The following is a 24,917-nucleotide window of genomic DNA, read 5'->3' as shown; positions in this document are numbered from 1 at the left end:
GACAGAAAGTGATTTCACCTTTTACCCCACAGAGTTGTTTTAAGCTCTTGCATGCATGGCGCTCTACTCTATTTCCTTGATGCTCTCAGGTGATTGCTCCATTATCTACTTACTTCTAGCTGAATACAACATCCTGCTGGGATTAATGGTAATTATGATACCATAATGCCTTAATACGGTTGCTCTTCACATATGATTCCTTATTCACTTTAGAAGCCAATCTCTTGAATAGAATATTTCATACTCCAAACCATCTCCTCAGATTGCTCGTGTTAAAAGTGCTTTTAATTTCTGCCCCAAGTTCAATACAGCGGCCAGGTCACATACCGACACGCTGCGAATCACTCCGGTCTGCCCTATGATCTGCGCGTCCAGGTAGGTGTCACGCACTTTAACCATGATGTCTGTTGTTACCCAGTCGTTGGAGCCCTGATCAATGCTGGAACCTGGTGTGTGAGGATTGTATGCACCAGGAGATGGGGCTCCAGGGGTCATTGGACTATACCCGACAGGGCTTGGGCTTGGACTTGCCTGAAACATAAAACATATCATGAGTGGGGCAGAAAGGTAATTGGAGAAAAAAACCCAGCATTGTTCATGTACTGTAAAACACAATTTATTTCCCATCATTCAAAAAAAGGGTCACTTAGCTCCTTCAACCAGAAAGGTAGTCAATCAAGGTCAGGAAGTGGTGCCCTCAAAGCAAAACTAAAAACAACCTAAACTAACAGAAAGGAGGTAGGTGAGAAATTATGTCAAGTACTGAGGGAGTGGTGCATCATCATAGGTGTGATCTTTTTGATGAGACCTTAAACCGAGACCTCACCTGCCCTCTCAGGTGGGCATAAAAGATCCTTCAACACTATTTCAAGAGCAGCAGGGGAGTTCTTCCAACATCTGGCCAACATTGATCCATTAACGAACACCATTAAAAAAAGAGTGTGTATCTGGTCATTTATCTGACTGCTGTTTGTGGGACTTAAACATATACCACTGTTCCTTCGTCATTCCTCGGTAAAAATACTGGACTTCCCTAACTAACACAATTGTGGGTGCACCATCACGACAAGGACTGTAGCGATTCAAGAAAGCCTTCCCGTGGCAACTAGGAATGGACAATAAATGGAGCCTTACCAGTGTTGCCTCCCACATCCTGTGAACAACTTGAGAAAGAGACCAACAGCACTCCAATGCCTCTCATTCTTTATGGGTGATCCCTGACACTGGGCCACAAGAACATTTACAGCATCCCAACTGCTGCCCAGTTTAGATCAGCTAACCTAGCACAGACAAGGGATTGCTGGCTTTGTAAATGTAAACACACAGGTTCTCCCTTAAAACTTACCTGGTACGCCATGGGTGAAGGTGTTGGATGATAGCTGGCAGGTGAGTGAGTATTCTGGTAGCCCACAGGACTTGGAGCAACCTGATGATAGCTCTGTGGACTAGGACTGGGCTGGTAAGATCCTTGAGGGGATGGAGCTGCATATGGAGAAAACTGGTCAGTGTTGTACCTGAAAGACAAATGGTAAAGCTTAAATGATGATAGGTCTCAATTCGTCACATTTCAGCCATCTTTTCTGAAGAGTAACAATTTGTACAAAGGCAGCTGAAGCTTTAGCAAATAGCAATTCACTTGTTTTCCCTGCCTAGCCCAGCCCTACCACCCACCGTTTGTTGATTCTGGACCAGGTGTGATAGGACACTTACTGAAGATCAAGTGAATAAACCTTTTTGGGGTGGAAGAGGGAACAAAATATTTTTAAACTTTTCTATTCTGGGTTGGGACAAAAACAGATAAAAGTGAACTAGAGCACAAACTCCTTATAAAGTTAGATTGGGCAGTTCCAATGCTTGCTAAAATGTTCCATCCGTTTACATCCATTTTGCAATCTGGCTATCAGTTGAAGTCAGTCAGGAATGTCGTGGCAGTGCCCTTTATTGGGGACTGGTGTGCAACGCACACAGGCACGCGCGCGCACGCACGCACACACAAAGCAGTGATACCTGCCAGTGGTTTGAACTACCTCACTTAGTACAAACACTGAAATTTGTTGGTCTAGAGAATGAATCTGATTTTTACTTCAGAAACCTCACTCTCCAAGGATTTTTCCAAAAATGATTGTTCAGAGACTGTTCTCAAAGTATTCCAATTATCTATGTAATAAAAAGTTCTGTGACTGTAATAAATGTCCAAAGTCTTTTTCCTTTTTGGTTAAGTTACTGGGTCCTTGTCTTTAACCAGTGTAATTCACCCTACACATTGCACAAAATCCTTTGCAATCAGACAGCAGCGAGAAAGAAATTCTGATACTGCCACTGTGACATTTTCTATTTTATATATATATATACACAATATATATATATATATTTATATACAAACATACACACACACATATTAAATAAATCCCAACAGCTAGATAACAACAATTTAATAAGCAACATAGTAATATGTGGAGAAGGAACAGAGAAAAGATTAACAATCTGGTTAGTTTACACAGCGAATTTTCCTCTTCCCTAATGGCTCTATAAAGTTTATATTATGTACCACTGTTCTTTCATGTTAGATTGCAAGTGCATCCTGAATTCAGCCTGACCAGACATCAGATCCAAGTGGTGAGAGGCTTGCTGGAACTGGGAGTCTCACTATGGAGTCAGGATGGGCCTTAATTCCACATTTTCACTACACAGGTTTAGTGTCAGTATGAGCCAAAAAAAACATTTTGTACCAACATTAAACGTGTGTTTGAACGCACATTAAAAGACAATATATCGCCTTTAAGTATATTGGAATCATAAATATAAGTTAGTCACTAATAAGTCAAATGAAAAATTCAGGGGAATCTGGGACTTTCTACCACTTGAAGTGGTTAAGGTGACTAGCATAGACGCACTCCAAGGGAAGATAGATTAACAAATGAGGGAGAAAGGAATAGAAGGATATACTGTTAGGGCTAGATGAAATAGGCTGGGAGTCGTCTCATGTCAAGCATAAATACTGGCAAAGGTCAATAGGGCCAAATGGCCTGTTTCTGTGCTGTAAATTCTGTGCACACCAGTTACAGAAAATTAGTGTATGCCTCTAAATGCTGTAAATTCCATCTATGTGCCTTCACAGTAGCACCTACAGACACAGCAAAGTACAAAAGAAAAAAAAAAAAATCGATCTTCAGAGAATGAATGTCCGATGCTATAGTTACCCAACAGAGGAATTTACGAGTACTTACATTGCCGGTGTTCCTGGCGTTTGAGGGTTATATTGGGGGTTAACCTGCGGAGATGGCACATCCGTGTAGCCTGGAGTCTGGGGGTTGGGTGTTCCACCGTATGCCTGCGGAGATGGGGTGGGCTCATCATCGTAAGGGAAATCATACTCATCTTCATTCCTGTATAATGAAAGAGAGGAAGATAAACTTGCAAAGAAATAAAATGCACAAAACATCTCATGAAAAAAATGTATTATTTAATACACTAAATTTTGCTGCAAGCCAGACTGTATAGATTTGGTTTCAGTGCTACTAACCTGGAGGGTGTGTTGGGATTGTTAGGATCCCAAGCACCGCTTTGTCCGGGTGTCCTGCTGCCATCGTGAACTGGTGTCTGGGAACCATAATGAGGAGTTCGACTTCCTAGAAACATGGAAATAAGTCTCAAACTTACTGATCTTAAACACCATCTCAGTTGCAGGACTGAATAAGAATATACGCAACATTAAATTGTTTTAGATTAAATTGCTTTGGAGATTCTGCAATGATTTTAATTATAAGAAATACTGCAATGCCCAATATGGTGCGCCTGCACTCTCTCCACTTCTTTGCTCTTATCCACCATCCAGACACTCTTCAGCCAACACCTGGCCAAGTTGAGCTGCATTATCTCAGTCTCAGATTTAGGGTTTCAAGTTAGAGAAAAAATATTCAACCACTTGTCTCACATTCAGGAACTAATTCTGCCGTTGGAATTTATTTGCATACACAGGAATGTTTTGCTCAGATGGATGTTTAAGTCAGATGTACAGACTGGCTCAGACCAAACAGATTCTAACCAGATAGTCAAAGATAAACGGTCAGGGGAATAAATACACTTTCGCACAGACCTGCACAAATGAAAATCGTGCTTGGCCATTTTTATAATGGGGTTAATTAGGCCACACTGAGCATGGGTGGACTGGTTATGGGTTTGCACGCATGAATTACTGGGGCACAGAGCCCAGCCCCTGTTGTATTAAAACCAATATAATTGAAGACCTTTAGATCATGAATGCACTGTTCAGTGATTTTCTTGACTGTACAACTGTAGCTCACAGACATAACAATAGGTTCTAGCTGTGAAGTAAGGTTTGCATAGGCTGCTATGTCCACAGGCATCCTCAGATTATTCTTTTGTAAATACCTCAATTCTAGGTAATGATGACATTCGAATCCAGGAATTTGTTTAAAATCATCAGTGAGCAAATGAGAATTGAAAGGAAAAAAAAAAAGACACTGTAACTGGTTGAGCAATCTTACCATCATGTAAAGGTGTCTGGGAGCCGTACATAGGTGTCCGAGATCCTGAGCCATACATCGGAGTTTGGGAACCATACATTGGGGTACGACTGTAAGCAGATGTCAAGCCACCCTTCTTCTTTGAGTCCCTGGAATTCAAATGTTAAATCATTTAGTATTTTGCCCTACAAAACAAATTCCACCATGAGGAACCATTTAGTTCATAATACCTCCAAGTAGAAAAACATAATTTTTTATATATATAATAAAACTTTCCAGAATTCAATTTAACAAAAGCAACATTTTAAGAATTCCCAGAATCAGTCTACTGAAGTTCCACTTCTGCCCCAGACCCTTTTCTTTGCCAGTGCTCCAACCTCTCCTGAAGATGCTGACTCCTTGCTTGGGTTCAGCTCCCCAGGTGCCCACCAACGCATCATCTCAAGCAGTCACTATTCATTTGCAAGTCTTGACAGTGAGCATCAGCAGTCTATTCTACTATCTCGGGATATCAGATAAGTTCCACGTTGGAAATACACCACCCTCTAAACCACAGCCAGCTTCTCTCCCTCTCATTCTGTTCTTGGTTGACACCCATCAGGGTACGATGAGGGTAAAGAATAGGATCTAGTCAGTTCAACTTCATTCATTTGGTCTTTGTACCAGACACACTCGTCACCCTCAAAATTTATTTCCTCTTTGACCAAAGCTGAATACTTACACTGTAGTGAGGCGCTGGCGATCTACAGAAATGGTCTGGCAGGTGGAATGAAGCTCAACTCGAGCTGTGGATTCTGTTGCGTCCTTTACCACACCAATATAACCTGTGGAAACATTACAGACACAGTGCTACCTGATCTTTGTAATACTAGATTGAATTACTTCTCTTGTAATACTCAATTCCAGGCATTGAGCAAGCAAAGATTTATCCTGTGCACATTTAGCAAAATCCTTTTTGTGTTCTTTAGATGAGTCATAGATAGCACTTTCATAAATAGTATTCTCCTGTAGTGACACAACAGCGGGATGCACTTCTACTCCAGGGTGCAAGTATTTTACAACACTGTATCTTCCAGAAATTCATTTTGCTCAACTAAATGATAGGAATGAAACACTATCATAAGAATTGTTACTATCCTGAAGTTCTGGAGAAAATATTCACTTCACTAGACTAATTGGTTCACTAATTAGTAACTATTTTACCAGTTACAAATCCTGAGGCATTCAGTACCTTTTCAGCTAGACATATTACTGAGAAAAGAGGTTTGCAGTTGAAATAGATACAATTCAGAATAATTCTACTGAACTAGAATTTTAGATGCATTAACATCTCAACCTAAATAAGGAAAAACCACTTTGAAAAGGAATTTCATCATTGGGACAAATGTGTATTATTCTTATTTATTCACCAGCCTTTTTGTTTTAAACATAGTGAATAACAGTTTAGAATTACAGGACTCTCCACAGAGCTTTGCACCCATCTATTTTAACATCAGATTACAAAGAAGTCCAAGAAAAATTTGGTTCTCTGGGCCAACTAGTCTTAAGTTCTTTCCCCTCATACATACTGATTCTCTAGCATTACACGATCATTCATTAACCTATGCTGTGTGCGCAAACAGTTATAGCAGACAACTTGTTTCGCCATTCATTGCCAGATCTGGCTGGACCAAATAAAGCACCATCGGTTCTCTGCCAAAACGAATAACTGTTCTAAAGTGGGGCTCCCCCAATCTTCGCACAAAGGATAGTGGAAATCTAAATATTCTCTTCCCCAAAAAGCTGTTGAGGTTGCTGGGGATCAGCTGAAAATTTCAAAATTGAGACTGATAGATTTTTGTTGGGCAAGGATATTAAGGGTTATGCAACTAAGGCAGGTGGATAGAGTTAAGATAAAGATCACCCATGATCTGTTTGAATGGTGGATTAGACGCGAGGCTGAATGACCATCTATTCCCAGGCTTCCCTTCTCTTGCTGATTGCCTGGTCTGGTACTGAACCACACAGACAAAGTTAATTAATGACAGGAGTTAAAAGGAAAGATCTTGACTTTCAACCATTAAGATGGTAAAAGTAATTGCCAAGCTGTATCAATGAGGGATGAGAGAAGTGAATATGATCTTCAATCATCATCGATAAAGCCACTGCCTAAAATTAACAGGATTTTTATGCTGCAATTCATCGGTTGTAGAACTTTTGGCGATAACAAGATTTTATTTCTGAAGCTTTAAAAAAAGTGAAACAAAAACATGTAAACATATACTGGCATTGAAGAGACAGTAACCACAGTATTGTACTTCAGGAACATCTATAGATAAGGCAGTTTGTTGAGGTTTTATTGTGCACATTGCCTTGAACAGACAGCTGACACAAGTTGGTGCTATTTTTAAAAAGTCTCTCTGTTTCATAGCGTACCTTTGTATGGTCCTTGTGAAATGCGAACCGTCTGTCCAATCAGATCGTTATCTCTACGGCCTCGACCACGGCCCATTCCCCCTTGTCCTCCAAACCCACCACCTCGAGGGGCTGTAAGATAAAATAATCTAATTCTGCATAGTTGTGGAAAAGCAGATGTCAATGAAATCACTATAAATAATACCATGCGTATAAGGGCATTGACATATCCAAAACTTCAGCATATGATTCTACACATCATGGAAATGGGATCAACAGCTATATAATCCAAGGGCCAAAGGTTACAACAAAACTTCAAGAAATGAGAACATGGACAGGAACATATTTAAAACATTATATAAATACTGATTTATCATTGCATTCATGGATTTGTTAAACTGCTCACACCAAAAAACCAACATTAAATTGGATTTTGAATCACATTATTTAAAAAGTAGCAGGCACCATCACCAAGCCCAGTGCTGGGCTCCTAACTCAGGAGCTAGTAGAAAAGTAGAATAAAAAAACCATATTATCTAAATGGTGAGGGATTGCAGAGCTCTGAGATGCAGAGGGATCTGGGAGTCCGAGTGCATGAATCACAAAAGGTTAGTATGCATGCACAGCACGTAATTAGGAAAGCTAATAGAATGTTATAATTCACTGCAAGGGGAATTGAATATAAAAGTAGGGAGGTTATGCTTCAGTTATACAGGGCATTGTTGAAACCACATCTGGAGTACTGTGTACAGTACTGGTCTCCTTATTTAAGGAAGGATGTAAATGCACTGGAAGCAGTTCAGAGAAGGTTCACTAGACTAATACCTGGAATGGGCGGGTTGTCTTATGAGGAAAGGTTGAGCAGGCTAGGCTTGTATCCACTGGAGTTTAGAAGAGTAAGAGGCAACTTGATTGAAACATACACGATCCTGAGGGATCTTGACAGGGTGGATGTGGAAAGGACGTTTCCCCTTGTGGGAAAATCTAGAACAGGGGTCACAGTTTAAAAATAAGGGGTCACCCACTTATGATGAGAATTTTTTTCTCCGAAGGTCGTGAGTCTTTGGAATTCTCTTCCTCAAAAGGCAGTGGAAGCAGAGTCTTTGACTATTTTTAAGGCAGAGGTAGATAGATTCTTGATAAGCATGGGGGTGAAAGGTTATCGGGGGTAGGCGGGAATGTGCAGTTGAGGTGACAATCAGATCAGCCATGATCTTGTTGAATGGTGGAGCAGGTTCGAGGGACCGAGTGGCCTACGCCTGCTCCTAATTCATGTTTGTATGCAGTAGCCAGCAAAAAAGACTTAATCTACGAAGTGACTGCCCTTTTTGAAACTAGTTCAGCAATCCTTAATATAGATAGTTCAGTTATTCTATATACTGGAAATGTTATATTGCTTAAATAAGGGAAAACCACTTTGAAAAGGAATTTCATTGTTCAGGCAAATGTGTGTAATTACATACAAACATACGAATTAGGAGCAGGAATAGGCTACTCAGTCCCTCGAGCCTGCTCCACCATTCGATAAGATCATGGCTGATCTGATTGTAACCTCAATTCCCCTCGCAGTAAATGATAACATTCTATTAGCTTTCCTAATTACGTGCTGTATTGCATACTAACCTAATGCAATTCATGCACTAGGACACCCAGATCCCTCTGCAATTTTTCACCATTTAGATAATATGCCTTTTTTTTAATTCACCAGCCTTTTTGTTTTGAACATAGTGAATAACAGTTCAGAATTACAGGACTCTCCACAGAGCTCTGCACCCATCTATTTTATCAGATTACAAAGAAGTCCAAGAAAAATTTGTTCCCTGAGCCAACTAGTCTTAAGTTCTTCCCCCTCATGCATACTGATTCTCTAACATTACATGATCATTCATTAACCTATGCTGCGTTCGTGAACGGCTATAGCAGACAACTGGTTTAACCATTCATTGCCAGATCTAGCTGGACCAAATAAAGCACCAGCAGTTCTCTGCCAAAACTAATAACTGTTCCAGAATTATTCTGAATGTGAAGATAACCCCCAATTTCTCTTCACTACCAACCACCTCCTTAAAGCCCTCTTCCCCCGTCACCTCGAACACATGTGAGTAGCTCATGTACATCTTCGTCACTGAGCTTCAGTCCATCTGTTCAGCTGCCTCGGCCACTTCCCTCCCTTCCCCGAGCCCACCAAGCCAAACTTCCCAAGGTTCCCTTTTGCCCTAGTCCTGAACTCTCATCTTTCTCTACTCATCCCTTCGTCGAGCTCATCATTCCTACAAGATCCACTCCTGCTCTCTTGATCCTATTCCAATTAAATTGCTGAGCCAACTTCCTTCCTGGCCTCTGTTAGCCAATATCATAAATGGATTCTGATGAAAGGTCACTGACCTGAAAAGTTAACTCTGCTTCTCTCTCACAGATGCTGCCAGAACTGAGTATTTCCAGCATTTTTTGTCTCTATATATCATAAATGGATTCCTCTTTTCTGGTACTGCCCCCATCCCCTTCAAATCTGCCATCATCAACCCCCCCTTCAAAAAAATCCAAACTTGACCCCTCTGTTCTTATAAACTAGCGCCCAATCCTCAATCTTCCTTCCCTCTCTAAGTGTGTTTTCGGCTCTATCAATGCCCATCTTTCCTGCAACTCCATATCTGAACCTCTCAATTAGGTTTCCATCCATCACAAAACTGAAATGTTGCAAATGACACCCTGCCTGACTGTGACCGTGGTTTATCCCTCTCCTAACTTCTCAACCTCTCTGCAATTTTTGATATGTATGGTCGTCCCCCTCCAGCACTGCTTCTCGAATGGGACCGCCCTAGCTTGGTTCCATTCCCATTGTCATAAAATTTGCTATGCTGCATGATGATTTTTAATTAATCGGTTGGAAACCTAACAAACTTTTAAAAGAAAGCTGGAATCCTAAATTCAACTTTTAAAAAGAAAGCAGCTAAGATGGCCACCACAATTTGCATCAAAGTACCTCACATTCCAAGGTATCGAGGTTGTGTCGCACACATCTGAATAGCCCTCATCCAGAGCAACGGCTTGGGCAGTTTGAATGCTACCTGGTATCACTTTCATTAGTGAGACATTCAAAGCTATCTTGAAACATTAACACTAGTGAAGACGAACCTCCAGGGGTAAACATTGAAACAATAAGGCCTGAGAGAGATTAAAATTCTTAGACTTGGATCTCATTAAAGTGAAAATGAGAATACACTGAGACAATGATGTGACAATCTTCCCCTCTGTGTGAAAACTTGGGAGTTTCTTTTGGACACAGCAGACAAGCTTTGAAAGCTAATCAGTGCAGGACCCCAGTCTGTCGCTGTCTCTCTCACTCCAGGTAATACTGTAAGTTTCGAATCCTGCTTGCAAACTGCAAAACATCCAAGTTACCAGATTGTGTATTATTTTATTTATTTGTTCTGGACTCTAATCTAACCAATCTATTCTTCACTACTCTGTAACCTATTTGCTTGTGTGAGAAAGCTGGAGCGTAGTTTATTATTTTTACTTAGATTGGGTTTTGATTATAAGTACAATAAACTAACCTCTTTCTTGTTTAAACTCAAGACGACCTGTCCGATTGGTTCTTTTATGATCATAGCACATAAAAGGGTTAAACACTCACTGAATTGGTAAGCACATCCATTGTTTAAAAGAAATAAACCCTGTCACAAACAAGGCAGGACAAGAGGGGAGCCTTTCGCCCCTCCTCACCTGATCATAACACCATCCATCCAGATTTAGCTAGACAATCTGCAATGGCTTCTCTTCCCGCTCCCACACCTCTGGAGGTCCCAGGAATCTAGCCTTGTCCCCCTCTTTTTTTAAAATCTGATTTCATCGCTGAGGGGCAGTATGTACAAGAAACATGCATACTGACATTACCCAGCTCTACCTGACTGCCACCTCTCTCAACCCTTCCACTACCTCTGTGTCGTCAAAACCCTTGTCCAACATGCAGTATTTGATGAGCAGAAATTTCTTCCAATTAAAGCCAGTCTTTGGCCCCCAACAAGCACCTCGTTCTCTAGCTGCCAATTCCATCCTCCTCCCTGACTACAATCTCAGGCTCAAACAGAGTGACCCCATATCCACTCTAGCATGAAGGCAGCATAACCAGCACCTCCATAATATTGCCCTTTTATTGCTGAAGTTCTCTTCCATGCTTTTCCTACCTCAAGACTCGATTATTCCATGGCTGGCCTCTCTTCAACACTCTATAAACCTGAGCTCATCCAAATTCCTGCTGCCCGTATTGTAACTCTCACCAAGGCCCACCCCCGCACCCCCAGACCCCACCGATACTCGCTGAACTAGACTGATGAAGGGTCCCTGACCTGAAACGTTAACTCTGCTTCTCTCGCCACAGATGCTGCCAGACCTGAATACTTCCAACATTTCTGGTTTGTGTTTCAGATTTCCAGCATCGGCAGTATTTTGCTTTTATATTAGATTAGCTTCCAGTCTGGTAACCCCTCAATTTTAAAATCATCATCTTGGTGTTTAAATCACCCCTTAGGTTCGCCTCTTGCTACCTTTCTAACCTTCTCCAATAGCTTTGATAACTCTGCATTCCTCCACTTCTTGCACATACCTGATTTCTTTCACCTCACCACCGGTGGCCGTCCCTTCAGCTGTCTAGGCCATAAGCTCTGAAATTCCCTCCCTAGACCCCTCTGCCTCCCATCTCCTTTTAAGACTCATTAAAACTTATCTCTTGAACCAAGTTTTTGGTCACTAAAATGTCCTAATTTCTCCTTTATTGGCTCACTAAATGTTTTGCTCGATAATGCTCCTGTGAAGCGTCTTGGGGGACGTTTTACTATGATAAAGATGCTATATAAATGTAATTTGTTATATCTAAATAAGCTGACAGAGTCTTAATCTACCCCAATTGTACACCAGATTACTGTGAAGACTTTCCTCAGAACCATTTAGCATTCTCTTGGAACAGACTCCAAGACATGAACTCCAAGTTCAGTAAATAATTAAGCCCACTTGGTTAATTTATTTTTTAAAAAGTTGGAAACTAAGATTACAAACATTTCTGGAAATTTGCTACATGGGCCCATAAAGCCACCATTTTAATGGGGGGAATGCGGGGGGGGGGGGGGGGGGGGGGAGAGCGTGGAAGAGTTCACAGGGAAGTCACAGGGAACACAAAACCAGTTTGATATCAATGTAGCAATTAGTAGAGCCTCCCATTAAACCCATTGTAGCTACCCATGCAAAACTAAGACAACTGAACAAAGCTTCATACTTAACAGATCAAAGGACAAAAATTGTATGATAGGAATGGAGCATACACCATAGATAAGAAAGCAACAGATCTTCCAATCATATCAACATCACAATGCCATGTCAATCCATGTGTGCTCACTGCTTGTTTTCAAGAACACATGCTCCACCAAAGCAAAGCTTCAGACCTCATCTTGAGAATTTACTCACCTCCACCACTGGGGTGCATCGGGCTGCTGATCCGAGGGCTCATCGGGGCAAAACCGCTCACCGTAAAATTTGTAACGTCCCTAGGCTGTAATTAAAGTAAAAAAAACTGGTGCAAGTTCAAGAAGCAGTCGTTCCACTTTATAAAAAAAAAAAATGGTAATTTGTTTTCTCAACAGCTCTTGTTTCCCCCCCCCCTCCCCCCAACATCCCCTCACTGAGGCAATGAGTTGAGTATGGTTGTACAGGTATTGGGCATACTCCAAAAACTTGGACAAATAGCCATTATTCATGAGTGAACTAAGACAGTGAGGGTGTTAGACCACAGCCAACTCAAACCCAGTCATCACTTGATGTCCACTTTCTTTCCAGCTGGATTGCAATCTCCCATACCAAATGTACATGCCAACCACACACTCCTGCCTAAAGTTAGCTAACTCAGCATGGCCTAGCACCAAATCTAGAGTCATTCTGGTCAGAGAGGGTCAGCTACCTACTTAAAAAGGGTATGTCTACTCATCAACAAAATTTCTGAAAAGAAAATCATTTCTGCTTTGGAAATGTCCAACAGGGTTGTTCGGGTGGATCCTTGGAGTCCTGATAACGAATCCCAGCCCAAAGATTAACAAGTCTTTGTCAGATGCTGAGTGTCCTGCTGTACATTTCCAGCATCTTCTGTTTTTATGTTCCACGTGGATCATTTGAGAATTAGATTAAACAGGGGTGAACGACACCGGTTCTGTTTCCTTCCTACACTGAGTTCTGGATAGGAAGACCATTTATTAACTCATTGCTGGCAGCTGTACTAATGAATTCACAGCTAGCAATAAATGTATTTTCTTTTCCAAACTTGACATGGACTCAGTTAAATATTTTCAATTCACACACGAGCAAAAGAGACACTAATGGTACAGTCACATGTACATCACGTGGAAAACGAGGAGGCTGACATAATTCTAACTTACAATACATGACAAGGAGCTGGAAAGAAGTTACAAGTGAGATTTCTCCACAGAAATGCCAACACACATTGGAAACTCACTTCACATTCACAATAACCTTTTTGCCAAAAATAAACAGGCGGCAATATTTTCAGTGTAACTAAGCTGGGATTCAGATTCCAACTCTCCCAATTTCCTCAGCTCTCAGTCTCAGCCTCTTTGCTACCTACTGCAGGTCCATGAATTTCTCGTTGAATTGCTCACACATTACTCATGTTAGCCAGCAAAGAACAGCACCAGCAGCCTGTAGAATCACTAAATGTGCGTAGCCAGAGGATAAATATGAAGCTAGATTTCTCTACAACATAACGGTACATAATTAGGAATTGGTACTAAATCCAATCTGGTGTACGGGGTCGCATCCTGTTGTCACCTTTTGTCAAACATGTCACAATATTGGCACTGGTATGGGAGACTCATCAAGGCCCACGCCATCTTTAATAATATATATATGGAAAAAACTTGTATTCATCAAATGACCATGGGCATTGCCGATTTCAATGTCAATAGGCAATTTGCTAGTTTTACTTTCAAACAGAATGTAGTTCTTCTTTAAAAATACTGGGATTCTCTTAACGTTGTGTAATTTTATTACAGCTTACCTTTGCACCACCAGCAAGTACCAAGTGCCGAGTTTTGCAAACGAACATCCCGCCATTTTCCACCAACTTCTTGCAGTGTAGAAACGCAAAGCCACGATACAAGTGTCTAATCTCACCCTCACGGCCCTGACCATTAAATAAATTTTTTTTTAAACTTTTACACAAATTCAGTTCAGTACTGTTTGCACGCTTCGGCAAAAGATACACAACACTTGAATTAAGTACAGAAGCTGGGCGATTACTTGAATATTGTGTGGACATTATAGAACTTGGAGTACAAAAAGGATACTAAAAGAAAAATCCACAATAAAAGCATAAAATGTGCACAACAGATTCATCAGCATGGGGGGAAAAAAGGCAGGTTAACACTTTGGGTACAGACACATCAAATCTGTGAGAAAGGTCTCAACGCAAAATGTTAACCTTGTTTCAGACATTCCCAGATCTGCTGTGCAATTCCAGCATTTTCTGTTTTCATTTTATAGCAACTGACCACAGTTAATACTCCCAAATCAGAGAATACTTCAGCTCCTTCTTCAGAAAAACCTTTTGTTGCAGCCGTACAGTAGCATTCCACTTAGGAGCTCCAACACACTGAGCCAAATAGGTAAGGAGGTGAGCATCACACAATTTTCTACTCGAGTTCTCAGTCCCAAAGAGTTGGGAATCTGATGTCTAATCACCACCCCAGACCACTTTTCATGTTTGCACAACTCTGAGCAACAGTGGGTTTGCTGAAGATTGGCAAATGCTTCTCTAATCAACTCTCCAAGTCTGATAATGGTATGCAGTGCAGTGACGTCATAAGATAGATATCGACGATGAAAGGCATTCAGTTCATCTGCCAAGGAAGAACCTATAATCCCCGTATTACAGCATTCATGTTTCTTAAATGATTCTAGCCTTTTTTTGCTGCCACTAATGTATTCAGAAGTCTATGCCTTGCATTGTCATTCTATGTGATCACAACCTCCCTGACATTAGTTCCAAAATTCTTTTGTTAGTTTGAATTTGCACCCCTTGTTCTACTGCCATATTTTAATTTAACACGATTTACTTTTTATATAATTACAGTTGGGGAAGAAAGGAATTGTTTCCATAAAAAAAACTTGTATTTATATAGCACCTTTAATGTAATAAAACGCCCAAAGGCATTACTTGGAGCGTTACAGAGCAAAATCCGACACCGAACACGTAAGGAGATATATGGGCAGATGACCAAAACCTTGGTTAAAGAGGTGGGTTCTAAGGAGGTTCTTAAAGGAGGATGGAGAATTAGAAAGGTTCAGAGGTTTTGGCAGGGAATTCCAGAGTTTAAGGCCTTGGAAGCTGATGGTATGGCCAATGATGGGAGTGATTAAAATCGGGGACACTCAACAGGCCAGAATTAGAGCAGCAGATATCTGAGGGTTGCGGGGCTGGAGGAGATTACAAAGACATGAAGGGACGAGGACATGGAAGTATCTGAAAACAAGGGCGAGAGTTTTACGATTGAGGCGTTGCTTAACCAGGAGCCAATACAGGTCAGCAAGAACAAGGGTGATGGGTGAACAGGACTTGGTGCGAGTAAGGACACAGGCAGCAATGTTTTGGATGACCTAAGTTTACAGAGGGTAGAATGTGGGATCTGGCCAGGAGTGCATTGGAATATCCAAAGTCTAGAGGTAATAAAGGCATGGATGAGGGTTTCAGCAGCAGATGAGCTGAGGCAGGGGTACAGCCAGCTGATGTTACAGGGAGGAAATAGGCAGTCTTAGCGATGGCCAGGTGTGTGGCCGGAAGCTCGTCTCAAGGTCAAAAGATACAAAGGTTGCGAACAGTCTGGTTCAGCCTCAGGTAGTTGCTAGGGAGGAGGATGGAAATAGAGAGAACAGAGTCTGTCATGAGGACTGAAAAAAATGGATTCAGTCTTCCTGATACTTAATTGGAGGAAATTTCCACTCATCCAGTACTGCATATCGAACAAGCAGTCTGATAATTTAGAGATGCAGAGGCATCGAGAAGGGTGGTGGCGAGGTAGAGACAGGTGTCGTCAGTGTACATGTGGAAACTAATGGTGTGGTTTTGGATGATGTTGCCAAGGGGCAGCGTGTAAATGAGAAGTAGGAGGCGGCCAAGGATAATGCAGCTTAACACTCCATTTCAAATCACTATACTTGTGGCCTTATTGAAAAAGCCAGCAGGTAAACATTACCGAGTGCGGTCCATCAATGACTTTGACAATGTCTTTCACATGAATATTGTTTTGCTCAGAGTCCAGGGCCACAGCAAAGCGATTGTCCTTCTTCCGGGTTATTGCTTGATGCCGTACAGTAATGACCTTCCCATACATATTAAGGACCTGCAAAAGACAAATATTATAATGACCATAGAGCCTGCATTCCTCAGCCAAGTAAACAGAACCAGCTTTCTATCTGTATTGTCGAAGGTTCGAATACATGCCTTTTTTAAATGCCTACTGACAAATAAGCAAAATCTGCAAGCTAAGGGGAAGTGCAAGACAGAGAAAGTTCACATAAGGTCTTTAAGTCTGAGGGAGTTTTGGTCTGGAATGTGTTTAATTTGTTTCGTCTCCATTCCTCCCGTCAAATGGGCCAAAAAGCAGATGCCAACCCAAACTCATAGTAATGCAGCCATGTGTTAGCTGATCACTTCTTAAAAAGGAACATACATTACAAGAACTGGATTAGATATTTACTTGTTACTTTACTAAAATTCAGTATGTTGTAACAAATGTAAATTGCATTTTTTCTTAAATCCAACGTTTATTTGCCACTACAAACTACCCAAAGAGTTCTTAAGCTTAATAGCATAATCCAGTGGCAATTCGGTGAGTCAGAGAGATTTTGGAGTGAAGCAGCAACGTGGACCTCCCTCTTTCTCCCGTTCGTTGCTTCCCCATTTCTCAACTGGAGCCTCCCACCATACCCACCAACTGTTCTGACACAGAAAAGAGAGAAATGTGCGTGTAGTTTCCAGATTCATAGCAGTAGCCAATTACTTTGTGGAGCCGGCAACTTGGAGAAATGTCAGCCCACACACATGGCTGCATAAATTAGGATCTTGAGCATCAATTAAAGCTGTGTGTCAGCCTAAGTGAGGTGAGAATAAGAGCAGTTGAATGAAACTGAGAAGAGGGTGAAAAGGACGATTAGGTAAACAATAAGCTCATACTTCAGGGTGGTACAGCCAGTTATCATTCCGTCATTGGCAACCATGCCTTCAGCTGCCAAGGCCCTCAGCTCTGGAATTCCCTCCCTAAAACCCACTGCTTCTCTCTTCTCCTTTAAGGTGCTCCCTCAAACTACAGCTTTGACCAAGCTTTTTGCCGCCTGTCCCTATATCTCCTTACGTGGCCCGATGTCACATTTTATTTGATAAAGGCCCTGTGAAGAGCTTTGGAATGTTTTATGACATTAAAGGCCTATATAAATGTAAGCTGTAAGACTCTGGCTGTCGGAAGGTGAGTTTGAATCCAATGCAGACTGATTAAGATGGAAGTCTTGCCTCTCTGCTGGCAGTCGCATGAAATGAGGCTGTTGTCATCTCAAGCCAGTTGGCATGGATCTAACATAACAACTGCTCCTAATTTGTTGATCTTGGTCAGAAATGCCACTGGGTTGGTTCTTCAGCAAAGTCAAAAAACTCAAACTGGACGCTAGGGTTGGGTGGCAAGGATGCTCGTCTCCTGTAGAGTTACGGCTCAACATTGCGTGCGAATAATATTAGCGACTGGATGCCCAGGACTGAGGTAGGAATGCTTGCTGCAAGCATAGGTGAAGGTAGAAAAGGTATCAAAAGTATTCCAGTCCCCCCACTGTAAAATTCACTGGATTTTTTTTTAAATTCAGTATTTCAGACTACTTTAAAAATGTTACGATCATGAATGTATTCAATACAGTTCAACAACAAACATTGAATACACTGCCTGTTTAAATTGGATCAAACTATTGCAAACAATTGTAAAATCTCCACAAATTGACAATATTTTCAGATATCACAAGAGGAACCAAATATTGTACCTGGAATGTCTCCCGCTCCAGCCGAACAATGACTCCCATTGTCTGTGGATCGAGTTGTACCAGTTCACCCCACTCATGCTGCCCCCCTGCATCTACTCCAGATGCAGTTTCCGAGCATAGCTGCAAATCCCTTGGGAGCACTTTCAGCTGAAACACAGTTAGGATCAAACTGCTTAAAAGTAATCCTCAAAATAATGAGCACCCTCAAAACTGCATCACCATGAAATCTTCCCAACAGCATAAGTCGTATATCACATAACAGAATAAAATAAAACTGAACAAATAGTTAGTTGACCATAGCTAGGGTCAACAGATGTGACACAATTGTCCTCAATGCCTCTCATTCAGGATGGGAAATTTACAAAATCAAACAGGATTCCTGCTCCTGATAGTCATCTAGTGACCCCTGCTCGAAAATGCAAGATATTGACAAGACCAGCCTTGGATGTTATGCCATCTGCTATTGAAAAGCCTGCCGAACTGGAGCATGGCTACCCAACTCGAACCCGATGGGACCTGACGACATGTGTCAGGTTGCTCTTCCGGGTCCGGCATTCGGGCTCAGGGCGGGTCGGACAAACTCTATCACCACCTCTGGTCCGTGGCTCCAATTTTAATGTACTTTTTGAACAACCTTTCAAATCCAGTTACAGTTTTTGTTGCTTATCTGCATAAGCTGAAAAAGTGAAACACTGAAGCTAGGTTAACTGAACATTCCTGTGGTCGGGTCGGGTTGGGCACGGGAAAAATGAAACGACTCGGGCCGGGTCGGATGTGGTTCTGTCGGGCTCGGGTCAGGTTTCATTTGCAGACCCAAGCTGGCCTTTGTGCCGAGCACTCACTGCTTAAGCTTAATGTGGTCACCTGGACAAGATACCAAGGGGTAACTAGCACTCCACTGCAACTGGATCTCACCAACAGCCGGCAGCTTCAGGAATGAGGGAAGGACAGGTAGAACCAGGAAAAAAAGGCTTCTCCAACGAGACTAAACTTTCACTGTATTATCATCATGCAGGCCATAAAAGATAGGAATAAATGCAGGATATGAAAACTCCCAGTGAAAATCACAGATTGCTTGACAAACCTGCAATAATGACAGGCAGTGAACAGTGCCATGAGGCACATTGTCAGCATCAACGGGAAGACTCAAAACCAATACAAAGGTAGAATGCAGTTCTCCCGTACAGTTTACATTATTAAAGGTGGAATATTCAACTCAGCAGAGATAAACACAAGAGAAATCAATAAGACAATGTCATTTTGGTCCTTCGAAGCTCATTCCTCCAGTGCCTTAATTATCATAATTCAGCATCCAACTGAGAATGACCCAAATATCTTTTCTGCACTATCCTTAACGCTCCAAGAGTTTCCAAACATTTAACACCCTTTGAATAAATAAATTCTTCCTGAAAACTGATTTCAATTTACTTTTCATTAATTGAAATTGACACTATTCCCTCTGGTCCCACTTACTTTTCTTCAATTCAAATGGCTTTTTTTTTAGAATATTACCTGAACTCTAAGATTCAATTGCACTTTTGAAATTACACCCAAATATTCTGTTATTCCCCCATTCCCACACCCCTTACAAGGGTTTTATAATGCTTCGGCAAGACCTTGTTTGAAGCAGTGTGGCGGGATGTGATGCTCCCAACGTCAGAAAGAGTATTATGACTCTATTGAAGGTGCAGAGAAGTTCATCCAGCCTGGCATCCAACTGGATCCTGAACTTCCCATACAGCTTAAAATCCATTTCCTTACCTGGCAGATTATTCCAAACATTTATCACTCTTCAAATAAAGGGTTTTTTTCCTTCTAAAGGTCAGTTTCAAATGAATTTTTCTCTAATATTTTATATCTTTTCTCTTCCTGGCTGACTGACCTCAACACAATATTCCAGGTCTAACTCATCTGTGCAATTTAATCTAAATATGACCCAGTGAGGTCTCTCCTTAACCTTCTGCTCTCTGGACTGTAGTTTAAAATTACAATATCACTATATAAACTAGATGATTGCTGATATCAGTTCTTCTAAAAATTAAAATAAACACAAATCTAAAATATGAACCTTTCTACCCACCTATTTTTATCCTCTCAGTTCCTCAGTCCTTTCAGTTATAACTATCCTGATGGGACAGTGATTATATGCTAACAACTCCCCGCCAGCCACCTGCACCCCCCCCCAATCTCCAACTTCCCCGAAGTCCTTGAATGTATTGTGCCTCCAAAACCATCTGTCCCACATTTCATATTTGAACCTCTCCAATCGGGCTTCCGCACCTAATGCAGCACTAAAAAAGCCATAATGAAAGTTACATAATATCCAACTATACAACTGTCACTGTGGTGCACTAACTATCCTCCCCACCTCTCATGTTTCTCGACCACAACATCCTCTTCCAATTCCTCTCTTCCACTGTCCAGGGGACTGGACTGTTCTTGTCTCGTTTCATTCTTACCTAACCTGTCATGGGCAGAAAATCATCTGAAATGGCTGCTCTTGCATCTCCTACACCATTACTTCGAGGGCCCCCCAAGGATCTATTCTTGGCCCCGTCCTACTTCTCATTTATATGCTGCTCCTCAGAGACATCACTTTTTTTTTTATTTTAGAGATACAGCACTGAAACAGGCCCTTTGGCCCACCGAGTCTGTGCCGACCATCAACCACCCATTTATACTAATCCCACATTAATCTCATATTCCTACCACATCCCCACCTTCCCTCAATTCCCCTACTACCTACCTACACTAGGGGCAATTTACAATGGCCAATTTACCCATCAACCTGCAAGTCTTTGGCTGTGGGAGGAAATCGGAGCACCCGGCGAAAACCCACATGGTCACAGGGAGAACTTGCAAACTCCGCACAGGCAGTACCCAGAATCGAACCAAAGTCGCTGGAGCTGTGAGGCTGCGGTGCTAACCACTGCGCCACCCATCCGATGACATGACATCAGGTCCTATATGCAACACAGACAACATCTCGCTCTACTTCTCCAGCACCTCTCTCAACCCCTACACTTTCTATGCCATCAGACTGTTCATCCAACATCCAGTCCTGGATGAGCTGTACCTTTTTCCAGTTAAACATTGGCAATAGCAAAATCATTATCTTTGGCCCCCACCACAAATCACTACCACCGACTTCAACTCCCTCCCCTGACCTGTCTCAGGCAAATCTGTTCACAACCTCGCTGGCGTACATTGGCTCCCGGTCCACCAACTCGTCATTTTACATTCTCACCCTGTTAAAATCCCCCAGGGCCTTGCCCTCCCTATCACTGTTATCTCCTCCAGCCCTAAAACCCCCAAAAACTCTATGCTCTTCCAACTCTGGTTTCTTGTGCATCCCCGACTCGCTTCACCCACCACCGGTCACCATGACTTCTGCCATCTAGGCCCTAAGCTTTGAATTCGTTCCTTAAAACAACTTCATATCCCTACCTCTCTCTCTCTCCTATTTTTAAATACTTGCTTAAAACTTACCTCTTTGACAAAGCTTTTAGTCACCCGTCTTTATGATTCCTTATTTGGCTCAGTGTTAATTTTCATCTAAGAATGTTACTTTGAAGTGCTTTGGAACGTCTTCCGACGCTAAAGGCTCTACACAAATGTGTTTCCCTAAACTCAATTAGACAGTCCTCTTACCATCTTTACTTCAAAATACAACTGTAATTTTAGAATAAGTAACCTTCAAAACATTACCTCATGCATTGTTAGGTCTGAAAAAAGAATGACAAAGTTTTCCTCCACTCGCACAATCAGTCCTGTATCGCCTTCATAACGCCCTGCTATCACCTTCACGTGGTCTCCCATCTTGAAGTATTTGCGCAATTCATGGGCTGGAAACTCTAAAGGATCCTGCAAGTAAATAAATATTAAACTGTATCACTTCCATCACAATGAGACCCATGCGCATTATTCCAATACCGGGTCTATTCGAGGCTGAGTCAATGGCCTGATTATAAATTGTTTTAACAAACACACCGTTGTGACAGATGGAATGAATGGTAAAACAGAGCTGACATTTACTTTTTGTAGACTCTTCTCAATGTTTTCCTCTTTCCAGTGCTTTGGCACCCAGCTAAGATATTATACTATGGGCACCCTCTAGTATCTCACTGAAACGGCCAGGATCCATGCATGAACCTTGACAGTGAACGTCAGCAGCTTGTTGGACGAAAAGAAGCATTACAGTTAAGCCAAAATCTGGCCTCACCCAACATCTGCAGTCACATTTCCAGTAGGAACTGCTATGCAACCCACTCTGGCCTGCCAGTTTGACTTGGTTTGCGAGTTAACAGGTGATTAGATCCCCCAAAGGAGTGGATTTCCCCCCTCAGATTGTCTATTTCATTATTGGTTTTAACTCATGTGAAGATTAGACCAGACATTTTCTTAAGATAGGCTAGCTCAGTTTAAAAAGGCTTCAGTTGCTACAGCAAGTGAACAGATACCAGATGGATACAACTAGAATTATCTGCTGTTAATAAAAATACCCTGCTTGTTGACCTGTAGGGATGAACTGGATTCTCAATACCTTCAGATCCTCGTGTTTGGGCAGAATTGTGATCTTGTTGCCTTCCACACTCAAAATTTTACCCTGTAGGTTTATCAATTCACCCTCGCAAACTTCCACATTATCTCCAGGTTGTAAGTTGTGTTCTCTTTCTTTGCCTGAAAAAAGCCAAAATGTTCTACTTAAGATTCAACCAAGAACATAAGAGAAATCAAACAGCCCATCAAAATTCATTGTTTTGAATAACTTGAAGATAGACAAGTCTCCCGGGCCTGACGGGGTATATCCAAGGATGTTATGGGAAGCAAGGGATGAAATTGCAGAGCCGCTGGCAATGATCTTTTCATCTTCTCTGCTGACGGGGGTGGTACCAGGTGATTGGAGGGTGGCAAATGTTGTGCCCCTGTTCAAGAAAGGGAATAGGAACAACCCTGGGAATTACAGGCCAGTTAGTCTTACTTCAGTGGTAGGCAAGTTGATGGAAAAGGTGCTGAGGGATAGGATTTCTGAGCATCTGGAAAGACACTGCTTGATTCGGGACAGTCAGCACGGTTTTGTGAGGGGTAGGTCTTGCCTCACAAGCCTGATTGAATTCTTTGAGCAGGTGACCAAGCAAGTGGATGAGGGTAAACCAGTGGATGTGGTGTACATGGATTTTAGTAAGGCATTTGATAAGGTCCCCCATGGTAGACTTATGGAGAAAGTCAGGAGGCATGGGATAGTGGGGAATGTGGCCAATTGGATTAAGAATTGGCTAACTGATAGAAGGCAGAGAGTGGTCTTAGATGGTAAATACTCAGCCTGGAGCCCAGTTACCAGTGGCGTGCCGCAGGGATCAGTTCTGGGTCCTCTCCTGTTTGTGATTTTTATTAACGACTTGGATGAGGAAGTCGAAGGGTGGGTCAGTAAATTTGCAGATGATACAAAGGTTGGTGGAGTTGTGGATACCGAGGAGGGCTATTGTCGTCTGCAAAGGGACTTGGATAGGTTGCAGTGCTGGGCTGAAAAGTGGCAGATGGAGTTTAACCCTGAAAAGTGTGAGGTCGTCCATTTTGGAAGGACAAACATGAATGCAAAATACTGGGTTAACGGTAGGGTTCTTGGGCATGTGGAGGAGCAGAGAGACCTTGGGGTCTATGTGCATAGATCATTGAAAGTTGCAACTCAAGTGGATAGGGCTGTGAAGAAGGCATATGGGGTGTTAGCGTTCATTAGCAGAGGGATTGAATTTAAGAGCCGTGAGGTGATGATGCAGCTGTACAGGACCTTGGTAAGGCCTCATTTGGAGTACTGTGTGCAGTTCTGGTCGCCTCATTTTAGGAAGGATGTGGAAGCCTTGGAGAGGGTGCAGAGGAGATTTACCAGGATGTTGCCTGGAATGGAGAATAAGTCTTACGAGGAAAGGCTGAACATTCTAGGCCTCTTCTCATTAGAAAGGAGAAGGATGAGGGGTGACATGATAGAGGTTTATAAGATGATCAGGGGAATAGATAGGGTAGACAGTCAGAAACTTTTTCCCCGGGTGGAGCAAAGCGTTACAAGGGGTCATAAATTTAAGGTGAAGGGTGGGAGATATAAGGGGGATGTCAGGGGAAGGTTCTTTACCCAGAGAGTGGTCGAGGCATGGAATGCCTTGCCCGGGGAAGTTGTTGAGTCAGAAACTTTAGGGACTTTCAAAAGGCTTTTGGATAGGTATATGGATAAAGGAGAATGATGGGGTATAGATTAAATTGTCCTTGACAGAGGACAAAGGATCGGCACAACATCGTGGGCCGAAGGGCCTGTTCTGTGCTGTATTTTTCTATGTTCTATGTTCTATGTTTCCAGTGCCCCAACTCTTCCATTACAGTATCCTACTCCATTTTGAACATCTGGCTCCATTAACCTGCTGATTATTTCAAACATTTCCAATATCAGTTTCCAATTTACTTTTCACAAATTTAAACTTGTCCTACTTTTCTGTATTATGCTGGGTTTACCTCATCTAAAATATTTTACATAATAACTGAATGAGGGTCTTTCCTTAGCCAGTCTTTGCAGCTTCTGTAAACTTTTTTTCATAGTCATCCCCTTGATACTTCGAATCGGTCTTGTTACATGGAACATAGGAGCAGGAATAGGCCATTCAGCCCATCAAGCCTGCTCCGCCATTCAATACGATCATAGCTGATCATCCACTTCAATGCCTTTTTCTCATACTATTCCCATATCCCTCATTGGTATTTAGTAATCTATCAATCTTTGCTTTAAACATACTCAATGACTGAGCTTCCACAGCCCTGTGGGGAAGAGAATTCCAAAGATTCACAACCATCTGAGTAAAGAAATTTCTCCTCATCTCTGTCCTAAGTGGCTTCCCCCTTATTTTGAAATTGTCTCTCCTGGTTCCAGACCCCCGCCCCCCAAAACCAGGGGAAACATTTTGCATGCAT

At 42.0% G+C, this 24,917-nt stretch overlaps 1 protein-coding gene across 1 annotated transcript in view; it reads right to left on the bottom strand.

Annotated features, from left to right (window-relative positions):
- supt5h (SPT5 homolog, DSIF elongation factor subunit) overlaps positions 1-24,917 on the bottom strand; it is a 72,933-nt gene that overhangs the window by 6,461 nt on the left and 41,555 nt on the right. Inside the window, exons 7-19 of the mRNA XM_068019225.1 lie at positions 22,507-22,643; positions 21,672-21,827; positions 17,964-18,110; positions 16,136-16,282; positions 13,942-14,067; positions 12,342-12,426; positions 6,903-7,013; positions 5,209-5,311; positions 4,509-4,636; positions 3,524-3,629; positions 3,228-3,386; positions 1,346-1,514; positions 328-531 (exon numbers count right to left, since the gene is read on the bottom strand). Coding sequence (XP_067875326.1) covers positions 328-531; positions 1,346-1,514; positions 3,228-3,386; positions 3,524-3,629; positions 4,509-4,636; positions 5,209-5,311; positions 6,903-7,013; positions 12,342-12,426; positions 13,942-14,067; positions 16,136-16,282; positions 17,964-18,110; positions 21,672-21,827; positions 22,507-22,643 — 1,778 coding nt within the window. The remainder of the gene's footprint in view (positions 1-327; positions 532-1,345; positions 1,515-3,227; positions 3,387-3,523; positions 3,630-4,508; positions 4,637-5,208; positions 5,312-6,902; positions 7,014-12,341; positions 12,427-13,941; positions 14,068-16,135; positions 16,283-17,963; positions 18,111-21,671; positions 21,828-22,506; positions 22,644-24,917) is intronic.

Source organism: Heterodontus francisci, chromosome 40 (genome assembly GCF_036365525.1).
Source record: "Heterodontus francisci isolate sHetFra1 chromosome 40, sHetFra1.hap1, whole genome shotgun sequence".
In the NCBI taxonomy this organism is placed as follows: Eukaryota; Metazoa; Chordata; class Chondrichthyes; order Heterodontiformes; family Heterodontidae; genus Heterodontus; species Heterodontus francisci.
This window is presented reverse-complemented; position numbering and strand designations above follow the sequence as displayed.